Source organism: Cibotium barometz, chromosome 22 (genome assembly GCF_041138505.1).
Source record: "Cibotium barometz isolate CiBa-2024 chromosome 22, ASM4113850v1, whole genome shotgun sequence".
In the NCBI taxonomy this organism is placed as follows: Eukaryota; Viridiplantae; Streptophyta; class Polypodiopsida; order Cyatheales; family Cibotiaceae; genus Cibotium; species Cibotium barometz.
The window spans coordinates 10,243,306-10,267,200 of record NC_141067.1 but is presented as its reverse complement, the minus strand read 5'-3'; the positions used below and the strand labels follow the sequence as shown (position 1 = coordinate 10,267,200).

Below are 23,895 nucleotides of genomic sequence, written 5' to 3'. Positions count from 1 at the left end.
CAGATCCCGAACATTAGGTCCAAGATTCTTAAGGAGTGTCACGACGTCCCTTCTGCTGGACACCCTGGACATTATCGTTAGTAAAACACACTTTTTATTGGCCAAAGATGAAAGGGTATGTAGAAGATTATGTTCTCAAGTGTCAAATTTGTCAAGCAAATAAAGCTGAACGCTTTAGACAGGCTAGGTTGTTGCATTGTTTGCAAATCCCAAGTAATAAATGGGAAAGTATTTCCATGGATTTTATTACCGGATTGCCAAGAACACATCAAGGCCACGATTCTATTTGGGTTGTGGTAGATCGCTTGACAAAAATGGCTAGATTTTTACCGACCCGGAAGACCATTACAGCTACGCAATTAGCACGGTAGTTTATCGAGCATATGTTTAGACTGTACGGGTTACCGCAGGACATAGTTAGTAATAGAAACTAAGTTTACGAGTGATTTTTGGAAACTTGTTTTTGAGAAGTTGGAAACAACTTTGAATTTGAGTTCCTCAGATTATCCTCAATCTGATGGCCAGACTGAAAGAGTGAATCAGATTTTGGAGGATATGCTTCGAGCATATGTATCCAAAAGACAGAGTTCACGGGAGGATTATCTTCCTATGTTAGAATTTGCATATAACAGTACTAAGCATACGAGTTCAGGTTTTAGTCCTTTCATGCTTATGTATGGTGATCACCTGTTACAGTGGGATTATCAGGACTTCAGCATGATGCAGCACAAGGTGGTTCCAAACGTTATGTACTGTACAGATCCGTACGTACTGTACGTTGTTTGGTACGGGAAAAAATTTTAAGGTACGTAAAAATACGTACCATTGGTAAAAAATACATAAAATCTCAGAAATTTCAGCCACCTACATAAAATTTCAGTCCATATCCACATTGACATATAATTTTATAAAACTTTCAAAATAGAGACACAACAAGGTCAAAAACCTACTAATTCAAAAGTGAGAAATTAGAATCACAAAGTCGTCAATCATACTTAAGTTAATCGTACTTAAAACTTAATACTTATTACTTAAGACAAGTCACATTGTCACAAGTGAGTCGTGACAACTCGCAATTCACATCAGAAAATGATGAAATTTGAAAATGAGTCTATGAATAATGACAAAATGTGCCATGTCCATACAACACCAAATCAAAACTAAGGTAATCCAAATCAAAACTCATCATCCGATGAGGATGATGACCCTGGAGAATCAAGCATATAACCCTCCGTGATGACATTGCCCTCGTCATCATACTCGGGCCCTGTCATCATGGGCACAGGTGGGTGGGCTGCCTCAGATGTCCCTGTCCCTGCCTCTGCATCATCCTGCTGGGTAGTGTGAATGAGGCGAACGGCCTCATTCGCACGTGCTCGAGGAGTCTGAATAGGCAGCTTCCCTCTCCGGGGGCCTCTCCGGCCAGAACTCTCTGCATCTGCAGGTCCCTCATGTAGCTGAATTTTATAAGCCCGGGCTCTTGATCTCATCACCCGCCTGTCTACACTCTCCAACTCTCTATGCAGGAGGCAAAGAATCTCGTCCTGCTCATCTCTCAACCGTTGCTCTGCCTCATCAATGGTGGTAGGATCTGGGACCAGCTTGACACATGTTGGATCCACCTATTCAACGTAAAACCAAAGAGAACGCGGAGTGTCAACGACTCAACTTTTTGTATACTATAGTTACTAGTATAAAAGCTATGTAAATGGGAGGCCAATCCCCATAAGAGAATGAATAGGATAAACTCACCTGTTTTGGGGTGCCCAAAGCATGATAAGCTCGTACGAGCTTCATGTTGGCCCTACAATAGACCAGTCTCTCTAGTTGAGAGGTGCTCAAACGATTACGTATCTTTGTATGTATGAGCGAGTAAGCGCTCCAATTGCGCTCACAAGCACCTCCTGAACAATCCTGCACTCCAATTCAAAAAAAGTGCTTCATTCATGTGAGCTCGGCAATTCCCATTGCCCAACAAGCTTCACAAGACTAGTTCAAATGGCATAGTACATACATGATATACATACCTGAGATAGCACTCGCAAAGCTATATCTGTAAGCTGTGGAAGACCCTGTCTTCCATAGCTTTGCCACCAAGTAAGAGGAAGCTTGGTGGCCTCTGGTCTAAGAGCAACAACTCTAGCAAATGAGGGTCCCAAGTTGTTGACCCAGCTGCAGAGCTCCGCATCAATCTCCAATTGCTGCTCCACATCATACATACTATTAATGTACCTATCTCGTAAGGTGAGCAGCTCCCTATCATGAAAGAGAAGTGGCGTCTTGTAGAAAGGATGGAGGAATGCAGCCATCCCATGAATGGGGCGACTCATATACCCCCATCGATAATCCACAATAGCCAATATATCATCTCGGCTGCAAGAGTAAAATAAATAGAGAAGTAGAGCAATTAGTAAGTCAAGACTCAAGAATCAAGATTCTGTAATCGGCCATCAAGAATCAAGATTTTACTTACCAATTCTGTGTGAGGGACGTACAGGCTGCAATATGACTCTTCATCTGCATGAAGAGGTGGTACACTAAGCCCAAAGTGGAGCCCTCCATGTCTGTGACTCGCAGAAGTACAAATACTGGCTGCAAAGCAACTAAGAGAGTTTGCACATCCGTCCACAGGGTCTCATCCAGTATCCGTCTCTGTATGTATTTGGTGGACTCTGTCTGTGAATGATACATATCTCTCCACTTTGGATCCACAACTGTCTGTAATAGTGGATCTCTCAATTTGAAAAGCCTGTGTAGCACCAAATACATATAGGCAAATCTTGTCTTGGATGGCCGCACCATATCTAGGTTGCTGTGGCTCCTAAAGATAGCCAATGCCTGCTGCTTCTTTCTGAAGAATGTAGTGATCTTCGTGGCATCAGAAACTGTGGGTTGCACCCAACTCAGCTTGCCTATGTCCTCCATAAGCAAATCAAGGCAATGGGCTGCACATGGAGTCCACACAATGCGAGGAAACTCCGCCTCCACCATGTCTCCCATTGCCTTGCAATTAGCAGCATTGTCTGTTACAACCTGCACCACATTCTCTGGACCAACCTCAACAATTGCCTGGCGAATATGCTCGTAGATACTCTCAGCAGTGATGCGTCCGCCTGTCTTCCCAGCATCCACAGCGCGTAAGAAATACGTACCAAGACATGAAGAGACAAGAATATTGATGATGTGTCGTCGCCGTGTGTCACTCCAGCCATCCGAAATAATAGTGCAACCAAATTGTTGCCAACCTGCTTTCACTGGCACCAATGCCTTGTCTATCAAGGCCTTTTGCTCATCAAGCAGCGTGGTGCACATCTTTTTGTACTCAAGCCCTGACCATGACTCCGTGTGTCCAACCTGGGCTATAGCTCTGACCATCCTCTTCCATTGGTTAGTCCTCAAAACATTGAAGGAGATATTGCACTCTATGAGAGTGCGAGCAATCTCCATCTCAGCCACCTTTTGCCTTTCTTTGACCCAAGACTGTGCATGCACAAGAGAAGGCAAGGTGGTTTGCCTTTCCGTATGTGTATCACCCTCATTCTCATCTTGCATGACAGAAGGCCTCTTTCTGGCAGACGATGCCTGCTCAAAAGAGACAGGCTGAGATTCATCAACCTGCGTGGATGGACCGGCCAAGTCCACAAGAAGAGCATCATGAAGCGCATCCTGTGTCTCTCGTGTGCCTCTTCCTCTTCCAGCTGCCCCCATTGCAGGGAAATTTTCAGCAATCAAGTGATCTCTCAATGCTTCTGGCACTCTCTTGCACCCTGCACAATTGTTGGTGGTGCCAATGCCTGTGAGGTGCTTGATGACACGAGTAATTGTACTCGTGAGGGTGAAATTGCAGTACTTGCATTGCCATTGTCGAGTGCCACTACCTGCCTGCCCTGGAGTAGTCACAATGCGAATGACGTTTGTGTGCTCCTTCCAGTATGGGTTCTCTCGCTTCGGCATGATTACTCTGACAAATTCAATGCACAATGCCATACAATTTCAATCAGGATTCAGCAATCATGCAATGCATAATAGTTAGTGGGCAGCTCAGCTGAGAGTGAGAGTGAGAGTGAGAGTGAGAGGGGCTGAGAGCTAAGTGCATGGTCCACAGATGGTGGCCTAAGGCTCTGAGAGAGAGAGAGAGAGAGAGAGAGAGAGAGAGAGAGAGAGAGAGTTATGTTGCTGCCTTGGGGGCCTGAGCAAGGGTGGGTGGGTAAAGGGCACCGACGGCCCAGCAACACAGGAGATGGCGAAGGGTGGCAACAAAGGGGGCCGAGAGCAGAAGAACACAGAAGATGGCGAAGCAACAGTAGCGGGGAGGGGGAGAGAGAGAGAGAGAGAGAGAGAGAGAGAGAGAGAGAGAGAGACTGTACCGGAAGGTGTGCGCTGGCGGCTGTACGGAGTCCAGGTGCTATCGCTGGCGGCAGTACGGAGTCCAACGCTATCGGCGAAACCCAAAAGAATGCGAAACCCCAAAAAAAAAACGTTTATCGCAGGCGATCAACGAAAACCCCACCAAAAAACACACACACACACGTACGGATCGATCCGTACGTACAGATCCCCGTACTGTACGGATGTACGGTACGGATCGGATCCGTACGTACGTTTTGGTCCTACCTTGATGCAGCACGTAATTTTTTGCAAGATATGCAAGAAATATTACAAGTTGCGAAGGAATCTATTAGAAGTGCTCAAGACCGAGACAGATTTTATTCTTATAGACATCGTTCACCCAGAGAGTTCTCTGAAGGAACGATGGTGTATTTGCGAGTTCCGAAAGATTCCGAGACTTAAGGACAGATCGATCTCCGAAATTATCCCCTAGATACTGTGGATCATTTCGTATTACACGACGGATTGGTTCAGTTGCATATGAATTGGATTTGCCTTCTCATGTGAAAGTTCATCCTGTATTTCATGTCAGTAGACTTAAGGAAGTACTGGGTGGAACAAACCAGTTGGTTACTCCTCAAGAAATTATAGACGTTGAGGGCATGACATTTGTTCCACACGAACCTGAAAAGATTCTTGGATTTCGTGAAAGAAGATTGCGTAATACGCTTATCACGAAATACAAGATCAAAGTGGAAGGATCGTGTTTGAGGAGGACGCTACATGGGAGACGTTGACTACTCTTCAGAGAGATTACCCTGGCTTCTTAGTGAGCTCAGGAGTGAGCTAATAGAGGAAGGGGAGTATGTCATGTGCACAGTGTGTATCTACCGTGTGCTACACGCACATAAGACTAGCTTCGAGATTTGGGGAGCTTGGAGCTAGGCAGGCTGATTGGCAAGGTCTGCTCTCTGAGCAGTTTCCTCATTGCCTTGGTTCAGTTCGCTGAATTGAGGGTCTTTAGAGGTTCTGCATGCCAGTTGTACTACAGGTTGAGGATGCTTGGGAGCCTCCACTCATCATTCGTGAGTGGCAGCTCAAGCAGGCTGCTAAGACCCTCCACTGCTCCATCGACTACCTCTCTCAGTGGTTTACAGCAGTCCAGGATTTTACCTCAGCCTCCTTTATTTCCCTGTTACCTCCCGATATTCCACTTGACAGGGCTATTATTACAACTAGTTCTCCCAGGCAGGAGAACAAGAGACAACGCAGTTAGTATTCTATTTACTTGTGATGGATCTACACATACTTTCTTGGAATACTAACGGCCTTGCCTCCTCTCGCCTGCGGGGCTCCCGCAAGCGTTTCTTGGGTCAGGAGTTGAGCAAACATGTAGTCGGTATTGTGGATATTTTACTTGTGCATGACAGGCCAAGAGCCTATAAAAGGGTGGCCAAGGTTAGTCATTAGTCATATAGAGTCTCGCGTGATTTGTGAGAGCTCTATGGTCTGGAGCTTGGATCTAGTGCAGACGTGCACCTGCTTCATGCAGCCGAGGGCGACAGCAGTCTCGAGGCCCGCAAGGGTAGCTTCGTGGCGGTATGGGACGTCACAAGGTAGAGATTAGTCGGTATGTCTATCTAGTTAGCTCAGCTCAAGGCTCGGTGGGGACAGCCAAGTCTTCTGGGCTTGCCCACGGCTGTCGTGGTTGGGAGGTGAGTCAGGCCTACACCCCCTTCTTATTTGTTTGGTTTGTTCGCAGGTTTAGAGTCTCGTACCAGGAGCGTTCTACGAGGAGATCCTATGGGATTTTGACGATGCCGAGAAGCATTTTCAGGTTTATGAGAAAGAGATGTTGGCTGTAATTCATGCTCTTTCTACATGGAAACACTATTTGCTTGGGTCTGATTTCACTGTACAGACAGATCATCAAACCTTGCGTTATTTCCTCACGCAAACTAAACTTTCTGAGAAGCATATGAGATGGGCCAACTTTTTGTCTATGTTCCACTTTCAGATTGTACATGTGGAAGGCAAAAAGAATGTTGTGGCAAATGCTTTGTCACGCAAGCCACAGGTCTCAGCAGTTTCACTTGCTTATCATCATGAGCTTGATGAGATAAAAGAGCAGTATACCCACGATGAGGATCTTGGAAGGGTCTATGATCAGATGTCTGAGGGTCTGCGGCATGATCATTATACTCTCAGGGATGGCTTTTTGTTGATGCATGGTAGACTGTGTTACCAGGCAGTTACGACTCAAGGTTATGATTGAAAGTCATGCTCCGCCGTATGCAGGTCATAGAGGTATTGACGCCACGGTAAAGGCAGTTGAGGCTTTATTTTATTGGCCGACCTTGAGAGCAGACGTTGATGCTTTTGTTAGGCAATGCATCGTATGTTAGAAGGTGAAGTATGACCGTCACAAGACACCAAGGTTACTTCAGCCTTTACCTATTCCAGATAGACCATGGGAGAGCATTGCCATGGATTTTATATTTGATCTTCCGAGGACACAAACGGGGAATGATGGCATTTGGACTATCATATGCAGGTTTAGCTCATTTCATTCCCGTGCGTAAGAAGATCAACGTTGATCACATGGTGAAGTTGTTCATAGCGAACATCTTCAAGTATCATGGCATGCCCTCGTCTATCATTAGTGACCGTGATCCACGGATGACGAGTTTATTTTGGAGAGGGTTGTTTGACAACATGGATACAACTCTCAAGTTTTCATCATCGTTTCATCCACAAACAGATGGGCAGTCGGAAGAGGCTAATTCCACAGTGTTAGATCTTCTCAAGTGTTGTGTGTCAGAGCACAAGCAACAATGGGAAAAGTATCTTCCTTTGGTGGAGTTCACTTATAACAACACCATCCATACCTCGACGGACAAGGCGCCTTTTGAGATTGTGGAAGGAGGACCCATTTTGCACACAAAGGATAAGATCTTTAAGGCTGACCAATATGTGGAGAACATGGATGAAGCTTATAGGAGAGTTAAGTTGGCACTCCAAAAGACTCAGCAAAAGCAAAAGAAAGCAGCAGACCGTTATACAGGCATGCATTAGAGTTTGCATTGGGTGATTGGGTTCTTTTGCGATTTGAGAAAGCTAGGCTCAAAAAGATGAAGGATAAAGAGCGCTTATTCCCTAAGTTGAGCATGCGCTATTATGGACCTTTTCAGGTTTTGGAAAAGATTGGTGAGGTGGCCTATCGTTTGAAGCTACTCGATCACTGGAGGATTCACAATGCATTTCATGTGAGTCTACTTAGACCTTTCCGTGGGGATGTGCCTGAGGATGTATCACATGAGGCTCAGCCGGAAGTTCAGGAACTTGATGAGGTTCTTATTCCCAAAGTAGATACTGGCACATAAGGAAAGAAAGGTGCGAGGTAAAGTTTCCCGTCGCTACCTTGTGAAGTTCAAGAACTATTCACCGATGGATGCGAAGTGGATGGAGGAGGGTGACTTAGCAAATTCACCTCAGGTATTGTAGTTTTATCTCGATGCCTTTGAGTTGGAGCGGACTCTTGCTACGGTTCATTCAGGTTCAACAGAGCATGGGTCTAGAGCATTGCCTGATGCTCAAGAGGGGGGTAGCACCTCTGCTCCCTTGATACATACAAGCTTAGATGACATCTAGAGGTCGCTTGGTGCAGCTTTTGTCTCACCCGAAGGTACTGACAGCTGACAGTACATCTGCTTATGGGACTTCTATGATATATGTGTACTAGTCACATTGGATGTTGTGGTTGTGTATGGTTCACAGTGGTATACAACTTGGACTATTACTACACCATTGGTTTGCAGTGAATGTTGTTACATATGCGTGGCTTAGAGAGATTGGGACACTAATCTTGCCATATTGTACATTTCACTTTTAGTTGGATCACATGGCTGATATCTTACTGTATCGGGCAGACTTTGTTATCAGTGTGGTTCCACTTGGATGTCTTGCTGTATCACCAGATTGCAATCGAGGACGCTCGCCATTTTTCAAGAGAGGGGTATGTCATGACTCTCTGAAATGGGTGCAGCACAAGTGTGAGCATGGTGGTCGGTGAGCAAGATAAAAATTTTAAGATTCATACTTGGGTGGCCGGACAAAAAGGTAACATGTGTGGACAACCCCAAGTGTGAAGGGGGACCAAGGGATTAAAGTTCATAAGGTTTATAACCTTGGGTGGCCCCTAGGTAGGTTTTAAAAACCATAAGTGGCCTCTAGGAAAGTTTTAAAGTTCATAAGGTTTATAACCTTGGGTGGCCCCTAGGTAGGTTTTAAAAACCATAAGTGGCCTCTAGGAAAGTTTTAATAGCTTTAAGGGCCCCTAGGATAAATATGGAGGGGGGGGGCTACTCCACTTTTGGAGTACACGCCTCCCTCTTGAATGGGAGAATTAGGGTTTCATGTGAGAGACAAACACACAGAGAAGAAGGGAGAGAGAGAGAGAGTTGTGGGGATAAGTCAACTCATCAAGTGTGAGTGTGTGACTCCCCTATCACACATGTATATTTGCACTAGTACACATAGTGCACTTAGTACATTAAAAGTACTAAGTGTACTATGTACTATAACTTATGGGCTTGTACACACTACAAGGGTGGGCATAATGCCTTTACCCCAACAACCTCCCACTTAAAGGCAAAGTGCCCTTAAATGAAGGAAAAGAAAAATCAGCATGTACATAATAATATACAAGGCCATATCAAGGCTGAAATTGGCCTCATCCAATGCCCATCAAGTGTCTGCAATGAGCAAACCGCTCCGGAGGCAGACTCTTTGTTAACAGATCAGCCGGGTTGTCATCCGTATGAATCTTAACAAGCTGAATTTGCTTGTTCTCTATCACCTCTCTGATGAAGTGATACTTCACATCCACATGCTTCGTCTTTACATGAAAGACAGGGTTCTTTGCCAACTGGATGGCACTCTGATTGTCACAATGCAACAATGGAATATCCCCTGTATAACCCAAATCAACCACTAACCGAGATAGCCATAATGCCTCCTTGCAAGCCTCTGTGGCTGCAATATACTCGGCCTTTGTAGTAGATAAGGCAGTGCACTTCTGCATCCTGGATATCCATGACACAGCACCTCCTGTGAATGTAAACACATAACCGGTAGTAGACTTCCGGTTATCTGGATGACCGGCATAATCCGAATCCGTGTAGCCATGCACTAATGCATCCTATTTGCCAAAGCAAATGCACATATCCTGTGTGCCCTTTAGGTATCTCATGACACCCTTCACTGCTTCCCAATGCTTCTTGCCAGGTTTGGCCATGTATCTAGAAACCACTCCCACTGCAAATGCAATGTCCGGTCTAGTAGCAACCATGGCATACATGAGACTGCCACAAGCTGAAGCATACGGAATCTTGGCCATATCAGCCTTGTCACTATCCGACTGTGGGCTGTCCATAGCATTGAGTTTCACATATGGAGGCAAAGGAGTACTAGTCTTCTTCCCCCCATCCATATTGAACCTCTGCAAAACTTTGCCAATGTATTCCTTCTGAGACAAATACAACACATGCTGATTTCTGTCCCGAAGTATCCGCATACCCAAAATGTGATTTGCATCCCCCAAATCCTTCATATCAAAGGTCTGATGCAGCCTCTTCTTCAAGGCATCCATCTCTTTACGAGATTTTCCGGCAATCAACATATCATCAACATACAAGATGAGGATCAATAGACTGCCATCCAAAGCTTTCTTGGTGTATAAGCAGTGATCTATGTCACTTCTCCTGAAATCCTGGGATTTCATGAATGTATCAAATTTATGATACCATTCCCTTGGTGCCTGTTTGAGCCCATAAAGACTCTTTTTCAGCTTGCATACAAGCTTCTCCTTTCCATTCACTGCATAACCCTCTGGCTGTTGCATATATATCTCCTCATGGAGATCACCGTGAAGAAAAGCAGTCTTCACATCCATCTGAATCAAATCCAGATCATCATGTGCAACCAAAGCTAATACAGCTCTAAGTGTGGTCATTTTGACCACTGGAGAGAAGATCTCATCAAAGTCCACACCATATTCCTGCTTGAAGCCCTTAGCCACTAACCTGGCTTTGTATCTTGGCTTTGCATCAGGTGCAACTTTGAGCCTGTAAACCCACTTGCATGGCAAAACCTTCTTGCCTGTAGGCAAATGCACCAACTTCCATGTTCCATTTTTGTGCAAAGAATCCATCTCTGACTTCATAGCACACTCCCAAAGAGCCTTGTCTGCCCTCTGTAAAGCCTCCTTATAACATGAGGGCTCCCCACAGTCAGTGAGCATCAAGTAATCAACCCCTGGAACAAACCTGTCAGGGGCTCTAGAGGGTCTTGTGGACCTCCGTACCCAATGACCATCATTTGCAGGTTGCTGTCCAGCCTGCATATCACCTATTGGTGGCTCCTGTTCCATGCCATAAGGTTGAAATATCATGCCCGGTATCTCCTCTAACTGTGGTATATCCATAGGGATATCTTCTGCCATCTCTGGCTGTCCATTTGGACCATTTTCAGCACCATTTAAGGGCTGGTTTTGCTGCTGTAATGGCTGATTTACAGCCCTTGGTTGTTGTCCATGATGTCCATCATCATCAAAGATGACTCTGCCAGGCTCCTGTTGCCTTGCAGGCTCCTTATACATGCATGTTTCATCAAAAATGACATCATTGCTGCGTATAATCTTTCTATTCACTGGATCCCAAAGTCTATACCCCATTTCACCTCTGTCACCATATCCTAGGAATATGCATTTGTGAGACTTAGGATCAAGTTTGGTGCGCATTTCCCTGCGTATGTGCACGTACGCAACGCAACCAAACACTCTCAAGTGCTTGTAGGACGGAGGCTTCCCTGTCCATACTTCCTCTGGCACTTTCCCACCAAGCCTCGTGTTAGGTGACCTGTTTATAAGATGAACGGCTGTCATAACAGCTTCAGCCCAAAAACCATGAGGTAACGCAGCATGTGACAACATAGAACGGACCTTCTCCTGAATGGTCCTGTTTATCCTCTCTGCTGTCCCGTTTTGTGGAGGATCATAAGGAGTAGAGAGCTCCCTCTTGATGCCTTTAGCATCACAAAAGTCCTGAAACTGTTTGGACATATACTCTCCACCATTGTCGGAACGCAAAGACTTCAGTGTTTTGCCAGTTTGATTCTCAACATGAGCAACAAACTTCTGAAACACTGAGAATGTATCACCCTTCAAATGAAGAGGATAAACCCACACCTTGCGTGTGGCATCATCAATAAAAGACACAAAATATTTTGCTCCTCCCAAAGAAAGCTGAGGCATCTCACATACATCTGTATGCACAAGCTCTAACTGAGCATCTTTCTGTCCAAGAGCTTTCTTGTGGGGGCACTGGAGTTGCCTGCCATATATACAATGCTCACAAAACTGAAAACTTGAAAACTTTAGAGAAGGCAAGTAACCAAAATGAGACAATTGCTCCATTCCTTTGACACTCATGTGTCCCAACCGGCTATGCCACATAGAGATTTCCGGCAGCTCGGTTGCATTTACATTAGCATGGTGACAAACACCTGCATGCATGAAGTAAAGAGTGTCCACCTTAGAGCCTCTGGCAACAACCAGTGAGCCCTTACTAATCTTCCACTTTCCATGACCAAATGTGGTAACATAATCAACATCATCAAGCTGTCCAGTAGAAAGCAGGTTCTTCTTGATCTCAGGCACATGCCTGACATCATGGAGCATAAGCTGTGAGCCATCTGAAAACACAAGCCTCACATCACCTCTGCCAAGAATCTTGCATGCATGGTTGTCACCCAAATAAACTACTCCTTCATTGCCACCAGCAGTATACCTGACAAATAAGTCTCTGCAACCTCTGACATGAAAGGAGGCACTTGAATCAATGATCCATGAGTGCATACCATGTCCATGTCCTGCAAGTAGTGAATGGGCATCAAGTGAAGATGTGAATAGGACTTCATCATCACTGTCACCTACATGTGACACATTGACTTCTTCAATCTTGACTCCACTTTTGCCCTTTGGCTTTACATCTTTGGCTTCATCTTTGTCTTTGTCTTTGCCTTTTCCCTTTTCCTTTTGATCATTTTTCCATTGGTAGCATTGCTTTTTGATATGTCCCTTCTTGCCACAATAATGGCATTCCAAGTCCTTTTTGGAGCGGGACTTGCTCCTTCCCCGTTCTTGGCTTTTACCCCTTTGCTAGGATCTCCCACGTGCATTCATTGCATTGGACTTTCCAACAGAGTTATTCTTTCTGTTCATCTCTTCTTGAAGAAGAGCACCCTCAACATCTGCATATGACAGCATAGCATTCGAACTGCTAGTGGCTGTCCTCAATGTGTCCCAACTCTCTGGCAAAGTGCATAAAAGAAAGGTGGCTTTGAACTCATCGTCCATTGCCAACTTTTGATTGATTACCTGGCTGACAATACCATTAAACTCATTTAGATGGGCTGCCATAGACGCCCCTTCCTTCATTTGAAGACCTATGAGATTCTTCAACCAATACACTTTGCTTGAGGCACTTTGCTGGGCATACAAGTCCTGCAATCTTTGCCACATTCCCCAAGCTGTCTTCTCTTCACGAATGCTGAAAAGTAAAGAGTCTGACACAAACAACATGATAGTAGATCTTGCCAGCTCATCCATATCTTCCCATTCTTCAACAGTAAGAGAAGCGGGCGTTACACCCCTTTCTTTGATGGGCTTGTGCTGCTTCTTCTGGAGCAACACATTATAGCACTGGGTTTGCCAAATGTCATAATTATGTGAGCCTTCAAGCTTCTTGATGTGAAGCAATGAAGAGCTCTCACCTGTGGTTGCCATAGCAATATGCAACCTGTCAATGCTTGACTCCCTGCAAAATGTGCAAACACTGCACCAAAAGCACACAAAGTACTCACAGTTGTTCTTCCAAAGTTTATCTCCCACTGCGGAAGCACAAATGCAACCCTACTCCCACTGTATGTGATAAAATCACCAAAATCTGGTTGCTGCAGATTTAGGACAGCACCTTAGATGTGCTCTGTTCCCCTTCAAAAGTACTGTACAACAGTACCAAGTGCTCACCAATGATGTACCAAATCTGTACCGGCAAGTACAGCAGCTGAAAATGAGTCTTTTCTTCACTCAAATCAATGTACAGCCATGCCAAAACTTGTACAAAGTTGTACCAAATCTGTACCGACAAGTACAGCAGCAATAAATGCTCTCCTGGCTGTCCAAATGAGTGAAAATCAGACTTTTACAGTCCCCACCACTGCATACAACAGTCCCGACCAAAAATTGGGCAAAAGCCCCTTGACTGCAAGTGGATTTCTGAGGATTCAAGGCATAAAAGTCTTGCCTGCTGCTTTGCCAAGCTCAACGAGCATAAAATCTTGAAAAGCCCCTTGATTCAAGATCAATTTCTGATCATACATAGTACATTAATGCACATGAAGGCATCCAGAGTCTTCACAATGCTTCCCCCTGGCCACATATACATCCAATACATAAAAGCCCCTTGATTTACAGGCACATTGAGTGCTTGACAGGCATCAACACATTGCCCAAAGCATCAAATGCGAGTGCCTGCATGCAAATCAATGCAATCGGCACAAAAGCCCTTTGATCTGCAATGCAATTTCCTGCAATTTAGGCCCGAATGTGAGATTGCTCACATCATACAGCATGTATGAATGCCCAATTGCACAATTACGGCCCCAAATTTTGACATCCAATTTCCTGCAAATTGATCCTGAATGTGAATAATGTCACCCAATTTTGCCAATTTTGCTCAAAATTTTAGCAATTTGGCACCTGTACCTGCTCAATTGCAAGTCCCAAAAAAAAATTTGAAGCATCTACCTCTGAAATTTTCTGATTAATGTTGCAGAAAGGGAGGAGTCGTGCTGATGATGCTACTGCTGTGCAGGTTCTTGGAGGTGATCCTTGGAGAGCTTTGATGGCTGCTCCAATCAAGCTACTACCTTCCAAGCTAGAAGCAAAAGGAAGGTCTCGAGACCCCAAGCGCCGCGGTCGACGTAGTCTCCATTGAACACGAAGATGCGGGAGGGCGAAGGGGGCCCGCCATGTCGAGGAGATGGACGAAATCATGGAATTGGCCATGCAGGTCGCCCACAAAGACCACAGAGCAGGTGGGCTCCACGGCCACGTGCAAGCAATTGGGCTCGCGATGCAGGAGCTTGGAAGCCGAAACGACAAGCGAATCGATTACAGCCACGGGCAGCACAGAAGCCAGCTGCGATGCGGGCAACACTCGCGAGGCCGAGTCCAGTCTGTCTGTGAAGGCACCTCAATGTTGCCGCCGCCTTCGCCTTTTTACCAGCAGCTCGAGCGAAGCTCCGCCAGCCTGTTTGTTGCTGCCGCCTCTCACTGTCTTGCAGCGCCCAACACGACAGCCTGTTTGTTTGCAGCGCATGTGCTCCTTGTTGAGCACCACAAAGCTCCTCTGCTCGTGCCAAGCTCAAGGCTCCATAGCCGAGCTTCTTCTTCGCGATGAAGATGACTCCGTACACCTGCACACACACGGACACAACCGTGGCTCTGATACCAGTTGAATGGGAGAATTAGGGTTTCATGTGAGAGACAAACACACAGAGAAGAAGGGGGAGAGAGAGAGAGTTGTGGGGATAAGTCAACTCATCAAGTGTGAGTCCCTATCACACATGTATATTTGCACTAGTACACATAGTGCACTTAGTACATTAAAAGTACTAAGTGTACTATGTACTATAACTTATGGGCTTGTACACACTACAAGGGTGGGCATAATGCCTTTACCCCAACACCTCTCTCTCTCTCTAACTTGCTTTTGGGAAAAGTGAGGCTGGCAGGCAGCGCAGGTTGGAAGGGGAATTTTCTAAAAAAAACGCATACAAACAGGGCTGCAGGGCTGCGCCTCTCTTATGCTTGCTTTTGGAGAGACTACAGGCAGGCAGCGCTGATTGGAGACCTGGAAAAACAGTCAGGAGGAGCTCCACCCTGCTGGTCACGAATTCCTTCTTGGAAGGAGGTACAGCCGGGCTGTACTGCAGAGTATAGAGGTACTGTCGGGCTGTGCTGCAGAGAACAGAGGCTGCTGTGTGGCGCTACAGGGCAGAGACACAGGTCTATTACTCTCTCTCTCTCTTCCTCTTTAGGTCCTGGAAGATTGGTTGGCTGTGCTGGCTGCAGAGCATACAGGCACCTACAGATTCTCTCACTGGTTCTCTCTCTCTCCCGACTGCAAGACAAGAGGACATGTCACAGGACAGTACGGGGCTTTTCCTCGTGTCTTTTCTCTCTTGTGGAAAGCGACATAAAGACTGTAAGTTTCTCTCTCTTTGTGAGCAAGTGGGACTGCAGGTGATGTCATATGGAGTCTCTCTTTTCACTGGCTCAAGACTGTTCTAGAGTGGTTCTCTCTAGCCCTTTGTGAGAGGAAGGGTTTGGCAATTCAGAGGGTGGAAACAAGACAAGATTGTGGGCTGATTTGGATGAGTTTGTGGACTGTTTTCATGGCTGAGTTTATGGCTACGTGCATGGTTCAGTCAGATGTATATCTAAGGCCTTAGGATGATGTACAGACTTAGCAGATTAGAGGAGATAACAGTGTGGTGTTCTTGGGACACAAGGCTGTGTAACCTCTATGCTAAGAGGTCCTGAGGATTGGCAGATTGGACTTGCAGACATACGAGCCATGGATGGCCATGTTGTAATCATCTAAATCTTTTCCATTGAAATTGAATAAAGAAATACCAAAAGGGGCGCCAAGCTTTGGGGCCAACAGGTGTCGTTCTCTTTCTTGTTTTGGAGCACTCTAGCTCCTGTTTATTTGTTTATTAGCTGGACTACAATTGGATTGGGTGACTGCTAGTCTACCGCACTTTGGTTTCTACCAGAGGCCGGTTTCAACAGCCCTCAGCCATTGTCTAAAATCATCTCATTCTTCATTCTATTCAACAGAAAAAAAGTGCAAAATATGCCAATGAGGTGATAGCCAAGTGGTGAAGGTGTTTGCCTAGGACTAGGAGGTCCTGGGTTCAAAACCCCACAAGGTGCTTCCTCAAAGGCATCGCGTATGGGCGATTTTAAAATAACAAAAAAGCACCTACGGGCGGTGGAAAACGGTAAATGTGTGTCATGTGCACAGTGTGTATCTACCGTGTGCTACACGCACGCAAGACCAGCTTCGAGGTTTGGGGAAGCTTGGAGCTAGGCAGGCTGATTGGCGAGCTGAGTTAGGGATAGACTAACGGGCGGGCGCCCAAGTGTGGACGTCCAATGACCGGCCAAGAGCCTATAAAAGGGTGGCCAAGGTTAGTCATTAGTCATATAGAGTCTCGCGTAATTTGTGAGAGCTCTATGGTCTGGAGCCTGGATCTAGGTTGACGTACCGACCAATCTCTACCTCGCGACGTTCCATACCGCCACGAAGCTATCCTCTCGGGCCTTGATACCACTGTCAAATCCCCAAAGGATCTCCTCGTAGAACGCTCTGGTACGAGACTCGAAACTTGCAAACAAACAAACAAACAAACAAGAAGGGGATGCAGGCCTGACCCCCTTCTTATTTATTTGTTTGTTTGCAGGTTTCGAGTCTCGAACCGGGAGCGTTCTACGAGGAGATCCTTTGGGGATTTGACAGTGGTATCAGAGCGTGCCTTGTGAACGAGCAAGTCGGTAGGTAGAGAAGATGAGGTCCAAGAAAGGTATGTGTTCAAAAAGCTTGGAGAAAATCAATAAAAATCTAAGAAGCCTAAAAATCCTCTGCGCTACAACCCATTTTCAATGCTCCAGCCTGTCCAATTAGCATCTAGCTATGTTTGCAACACGACATCAATTTCACGGATGTGTAGACAAATCTATGCACTATGGCAATAAACTCTTGTAACAAAGCTTTGGGCATCGCTTGCCACCCGCCTCAACCTCAATTTCATAATTCGGAGATATACCTAGTCGCCTTCCAAAAACTTAACATCTCTCCGGTCTTTGTTGCCCTGCCATGTGTAGGCCTTCTGCTTAACATCAAGTACATGAGATGCCATGGAAGGGTCTCCCAAAAGCCACTTCATATGGGCTCTAATGGAAACGAATCATTTAGTACCTGCTTAGAAAAATGGCCAAAACAATTTCCACTTTACCCTGCTGGCCGTGACATAACATTTTAACCAACTAATTGCAAATCACCATGGCGCTGTGTCTGTACATGAAAAGCACTAGAAATCCTTGTGTTTTATGTGGGCTGCCTGAGGCATGTACACCAGCATGTGGGTTCTTGCAAAGATATCAGATGCCTGGAATGGATTGTGGAGCACCCTTATATAGTGGGTATGGAGCAGTTGGGGTTGGCCAACTGCATGTAGGGGCTGGCCAGCTTGAAAAGAGGAAAGCAAATATAATATTTACTTTGCGTTTTACACATGTTCTCCCAAAGATGGGCACCTATACCTACGCGTCCCTTGTGGCCTCTTTACCCTTCCATTTGGCCTGGCAAATGGGATGAAATCAGCCCATGGCCCCTCAGCCTTCATAGTCCCACTCCGGGTGTTGCTAGTTTCCTGCCTCAGATGGGTACATGTGACTGGGCGTTCACCCAGCCAACTAGCCTAATAAGTGCCCGGGACACCAATACATCATTCAATAAGGTTACATTGGTGTGTGTGACAATCATGACTGACATGTGCGGGATGTGCACAACTAACACTGACACACCTATGGTGGCACACTGGCTGACATGTCCCTGGACAGGGGACCATGTATCCAACCACATGGTCTTGCACTTTTCCTATGCAGTCATGTCCATGGCAAGTGCAGGATGTACGTGACAATTCTAACTACAACAAAGATGATTGAGATGGACTTCTAGCAGCAAGCCAATCTTGTTCTGTCACAAAAAGATCAAGATTGGGTGTTCTTGATCATGGAGAAGATCACAATGATTCTTGCGATATCATTCAGCTTCTAATCATGCTGGTACATCTACACTTGATACATGCCATGGTGCTACCACGCACCTCACCATTCTAGAAATAGGTATCACTGGTAATCTACCTGATTATTTTTAAAGTAATTGTTCCCAAAAAAGAAGGAAAAATGCTAAAATCTGCAAACCTGCAAGGAAACTTCTTGATCTCCACTGTGTTTGCCAAGCAAGCTGTTCTTAGCCCTCAGGATCTCTTCAAAAGAAGCTCCTTCTGCAACTCCCAGGATCTGCAGAGCATTCTCCAACGACATTTCAGAAGGAAGGGGGTCTTCTGCTTTAGAATTTGCTGAAACCTGCAAAATTCCAAGCTCTCTGAGCCTGGCATGCCTCCAAGACATCCATTTCATGGTTCTGAAACATCCTACATGCTGCTGCTTGGGGCTAGACTGTGGCTTTCCAGTTCTTGAGGCTTGAAGGCGAGCATGGAAGCTTGCAGGCAGAGGAGAGGGCGACCCAGAAGCTGAATTGAAGCTTATGGACGAACAAGATCGGAATGGAAGGGGTTCCAAAGAAGGAGCCATTCACAGTCTTACACTGTCTCTAGGTACGGTTGGGATTAAGGCTGGTTCGAGGCAGGGTTTAGGGCTGTTAAAACCCCTGGTTTTCACACAGAGTAGAATCTGGCTAGGTTTAGGGTTAGGGATATTCTCCCACGCTGAACAACTGATTGGGTGCCCTAGCAGTGCAGATTGCATGACTTGCAATCACTACAGCCCTTCTTCTCCATCACTGACTGAGGCCCATCTCCAGGTATCAGCTGAAAATCGATCCTTGATGATCGAAATGAAGTTGGATGCTGCTTAGACTGGGGATCGTAACCCTGGATGAAAGAACACAAGGAAACGCAACCAAGCAATCAACGAACTTCTCTATGAATTAAGAGCAAGCTGAGAAGATACTCAAACAACCACGTCATTAGCATCGTAGGGGGTCCCATTAATGTTCAAGGGAGTTCATACTACCCCCAACATAAAGTCAAGGTCCCCCCTTCTCCCACCCATTCACCCCTCCCAAAGTATGAAACCCAAACCTGGGCTCTTAGAGTACAATGTGTGGGTGGGGAGACGGACATGGGAGACTCCCTATCCACGAGCTTGGGTGGGAGAGATTTCCCCTAATTTTTGGGATTCTCAGTGCAAACAAACAAGGGGGCACACAAGATCTCACTCAAGGTCATGGCTTGCTTTTAAAGCTCCCGAGGTGGTCGACTTCACTTTCCTACTCAAGAGCCTATACCTTTCTTTCTTACTTACTCTGACAAGAGCTTTACACCCAATGTGTTTTTGTCTCAATATGCATGTGTTGTTACTAGTTGCCTTGTAGATTGTTCCTTTATCTGTCCAACATGTTGTTGCTAGTTGCCTTGTAGATTGTTCCTTTATCTGTCCAACATGTGTTGTTACTAGTTGGCTTGTAGATTGTTCCTTCATCTATCCAACATGTTGCAAAGGTTGGCTTGGCCACCACACTCATCTTTTTTTGGGGGGGCCCACTCCGGGAATTGAGGGTATATCAACCCTCTTTATTTTTACCCACACACCCATAAGCGGTCCTCCCCTTGCCCCCTTGCATAGCACATTTGTAGCTACATCAATCGCCTCCACTTGGGACTCTGAAGTCTTAACCAACCAGGCTACACACCTTGGACAGCCACACCACCCTCATCTAACCAAAGTCAGTGAAGGGATGGGTTTAGAAGTAGTGATTCCCACCATTCTCAACTCATTTCATCTTCATGCAATGTGCATCGCTCGAAAGGAAAGCCCATATCACATCCCAATTACTAACAAGAATTTGGAAAAACATGTATGGCTTAGGGCCATCACGGATGAGGAGCATGGTAGGCCCTTTTAAGATATGAGCATGGTAGGCCCTTTTAAGATATGACCTCAAGACAAACACACAACATGTAAGGAGCATGGAGAGCCTGCTAAAGTTCAAACTACTAATCTCAATTTGTCAACTGACAAGCCTTCACCACTTGCCCCACTTCACTTTGTTGAGATGCAAAGTAGAGTTGCACGTCTGAGGTTAGAGACATCATGGAACAACTTAGCTACGTGCTTCACCTATTCGTGAATGGTTATGAAAAACAATTTAAGGAGTTGATTAAAGATAGAGTGGGTGAACACCTTCTCACTTTGCTGAGTGAACCGCAACTCAATAGGGCAGTAGTAGAAGCTCAAAGTATGACAAATTAGTGATTCCACTTTAGGGTAGTAGGGCCATGTTATAAGGTTATCAAATACATGAAATCTCAATCATTACCATGCAACTAAATGGTTCTTGTTTTAAATCCAAATTTTATGTTAGACTTGCTAAGAAATGCCAAACTAACCTCCAAAGAAAAAATAGGCTTTTTACAATTCTACTAGGGCTTGTCTTCATAAACAAATTATGGGTTTAGTTTTATGTTAGTATATAACCTAGAATTGAGCAAAGTAATTTAGCCGATTGTGACCTTGAAAAAGGTAAGATCGACTTTGTCCTTGCAAGAAGAACAAGTGCTCAAGAAATTACTTGATCATCATCAATAGTTGTAGATCATCCTTTCAAAATAGAGGCACATAGGTGTGGATGCAACCGGAATCTTATTCTAGGAATTGATTGTGGAAAAGTAAAGAATTAATTCAATCATAAAAACCATTGCTTGTAAGCTCCAACTAAATCAAATCAATTGAAAAATTAAACACTTAAACAAAAATACTTAGCTCCAAAAAGACCATATTGGGTGCAATCTTCCCCCCTCTTGTGCGTGGCCTCTCCCCACACAAGAGTATTTCTTTATTAGCTTTCTTTTTCACCAAAATTAGACCATAGCCCCCAAAATATACAAGATGTGCTTTTTAGAGAGCACGGCACTCTTCTTTAACAAAAATAGAGTGTCAAATTGGGACTAGGGTAAAGCCATATGCTTTAATAAATTCCACATAAATAAATGTATCTTTCCTAAAGTTCAAAATGGAAAAATCATTTGATAAGGTTACAAGCTAGTATGCTTGCCAAAAATAAAATGTGATGAACCAAGACATTTCTTCCAAAGTAAACTCTTCAATTTCCATAGTCTCCATCACCTGAAAATATAAGCCCAATTAATTATTAAATTAATCCCACAAATATTAAACAGGCAATCATCACCAACTCATGACTACCAGGCGTAAGTACCCCAGGAATCATCCTGCCATACAAACCTAACTGAAATAATCATAGGTGGCCTCAAACATACGTCATATACCGCACGTATTAATATTTATAGTGGTATCACCCACAATATTAACCTAGCCGGCATGACGCAAGAGTAATCTAGGCGTCCCCAAATTACTCAAGAGGGGATAAATAATATTTTTCTAGAGGACTTAAAATATATTCTCATGACATCCCTCTTGCTTGAGTTTGCAATTGTCTTCAATTGCGGATTTGCTGGGTTTGAAAAGAATGAAGAATTTCAGGGTAAACTCGGAAAAATTTCTCAAGCATCCATTTAGCATCTTCTTGTGGATGATTCTTAAAAGTCAAAAGATACTTGAAGTATTGATTACCTGTTCTTGTTGTTGTTATCTCCTGGTCAATGATAGCATCAGGTACTAATACGTCTTCCTCTCCTTCAATAAGAGGTGGTTCCTCATATGTTGGGTGAGTAGGAAGTATTCCTCGAAAAGGTTTCAAGAGATGGATATGAAAAGAATTGTGGATGTTCCAATTAGATGAAATCTCTAGTCTATAGGCCACATCATTAATCTTTTGAAGGATTTTAAATGGCCCATAATATCTAGGCGCTAGCTTCACTGCAGGGAATTTTTCCACACTCTTTAATCGACGTTTTTCAATTCTCAAAAGTACATAATCACCTTCTTGAAATGAAAAATCTTTGTGTTTCCTATTTGCTTGAGATGTATACTTCTCTTGAGCTTTTGCAATACAATCATGCACTTCAGATAGAATGCGATCAAAGTCTCTAACATATTGGTCGGCAGCTTCAATCTTATGAGAGAGTCTAGTAGCCGGAATAGGCAATGCTCTTCCATAGATAATCTCAAATGGTGCTCGACCAGCAGTATGAGGAGTATTATTATAAGCAAATTGGAGTAGATGTATGTACTTATCCCATGCACTAGGTTGCTAGGAAACATAGGCTCTAAGCATATCTAAGATAGTGCTATTTGTAACTTCGGTTTGTCCATTCGATTCTGGATGGAAAGCCGTGGAAAAATCTAACTTAGTGCCTAAGTTTGAGAAAAGAGCAACCCAAAAAGTGACTACAAAATTTAGAATCTCTATCAGAAACTATCACTTTGGGTAGTCCATGATGAACGAAAATTTGCTTAACAAATATGTTTGCGGCTTGCTGAGAAGTTAGTGTCTTTTTACATGGAATGAAATAGGCTTACTTACTAAATCTATCCACTATTGTCCGAATCATGTCATGGTGACTGGAAGTAGTAGGGAAGCCAGTAATGAAATCCATAGACACTTGTTCCCATGGTCTATCACGAATAGGTAGAGGCATAAGCAATCCTAAGGCTTTGCCTTTGTAGATTTTGATTGTTTGGCAAATGTTACATTCAGCTACAAACTTAGCTACATCATTCTTCAAATGAGGCCAATAGAATTCTCGAGAAACTACTTGAAGTGTTGCGGAAACTCCTCTATGTCCCACAAATGGTGGTTGGTGCATCTCTTCCAAGACAAGTTGTCTGTAAGGTTGAGTAATACACAATCTTTTCTTAAAGAAAAGATAGCCATCATTATGAGAATAACTTCCTTGAGGTGTCCAATTATTTTCACGCAATTTGATCCATATTTGAGAAAAATCTGGATCAACTTCATAAGTTTCTTTCATGAGTACAAATGGTTCACTTTCAATTATGGAAATGTTGTTGATATTTGGTCTTCGACTCAAAGCATCGGCAACAACATTTTCTTTTCTAGGTTGATATTGGATCATAGGTTGGAAACTTTGAATGAAAGCTGCCCATTTGATATGCCTATCTGAAATAAGAGGTTGCGTAAGCAAATGCCTAATGCTTTGTTGATCTGTCTTGATAAGAAATTCAGAGCCCATTAGATAATGCTTCCAGATTTTCAAAGCATGCACTACTGCTGCTAATTCCTTGTCATAAGTGCTATAATTTTGCTCTGCAGGCTTAAGCTTTCTACTTTGATAAGCAATAGGATGGTTGTCTTGCATAAGAACAGCTCCAAATCCTTTGCCACTAGCATCAATCACTACTATAAAGAATGGTCTTTGAAAATCAGGTAGTGTTAGAACTGGTGCTTGTGTTAAAGCATTCTTGAGTGTTACAAAAGATTTATCTTGCTTTTCAGTCCAATTGAAATTTGTAGCTTTCTTAAGGAGTTCAGTCAAAGGATGAGCAATACAAGCAAAATTCTTGACGAACTTCCTATAATAACTACATAAGCCAAGAAAAGATCTAAGATCATGTATGTTTCTAGGCGTAGGCCAAGAAGCAATACACTCAATTTTCTTAGGATCTACACGAATCCCTTCGACCGACACTATATGACCTAAGTATTCAATCTCCTCTTGAAAGAAAGAACTCTTTTCAGGATTGACATA

General features: G+C 44.3%; 3 protein-coding genes across 4 annotated transcripts in view; all 3 read right to left on the bottom strand.

Annotated features, from left to right (window-relative positions):
* Positions 1–19,195, bottom strand: part of LOC147626255 (protein CHAPERONE-LIKE PROTEIN OF POR1, chloroplastic-like) — a 37,866-nt gene extending 18,671 nt beyond the window's left edge. For both annotated transcript variants that reach the window (XM_086816406.1, XM_086816405.1), the window contains exon 1: positions 18,446–19,195. In XM_086816406.1, coding sequence (XP_086672532.1) covers positions 18,446–18,838 — 393 coding nt within the window. In that variant the 5' untranslated portion in view covers positions 18,839–19,195. The remainder of the gene's footprint in view (positions 1–18,445) is intronic.
* Positions 1,090–2,309, bottom strand: LOC147626257 (uncharacterized). Its single transcript, XM_086816217.1, has 3 exons — positions 2,028–2,309; positions 1,753–1,914; positions 1,090–1,622 (listed from the first exon to the last, which is right to left on the bottom strand). Exons 1-3 carry the CDS (start codon positions 2,307–2,309, stop codon positions 1,176–1,178), a joined length of 891 nt encoding a protein of 296 aa, XP_086672343.1. The 3' UTR covers positions 1,090–1,175.
* On the bottom strand, positions 2,104–4,070 carry LOC147626256 (uncharacterized). Its single transcript, XM_086816902.1, has one exon. The coding sequence runs from the start codon at positions 3,985–3,987 to the stop codon at positions 2,470–2,472; it is 1,518 nt and encodes a 505-aa protein (XP_086673028.1). The 5' UTR covers positions 3,988–4,070; the 3' UTR covers positions 2,104–2,469.
* Positions 19,196–23,895: the final 4,700 nt, after the last annotated feature.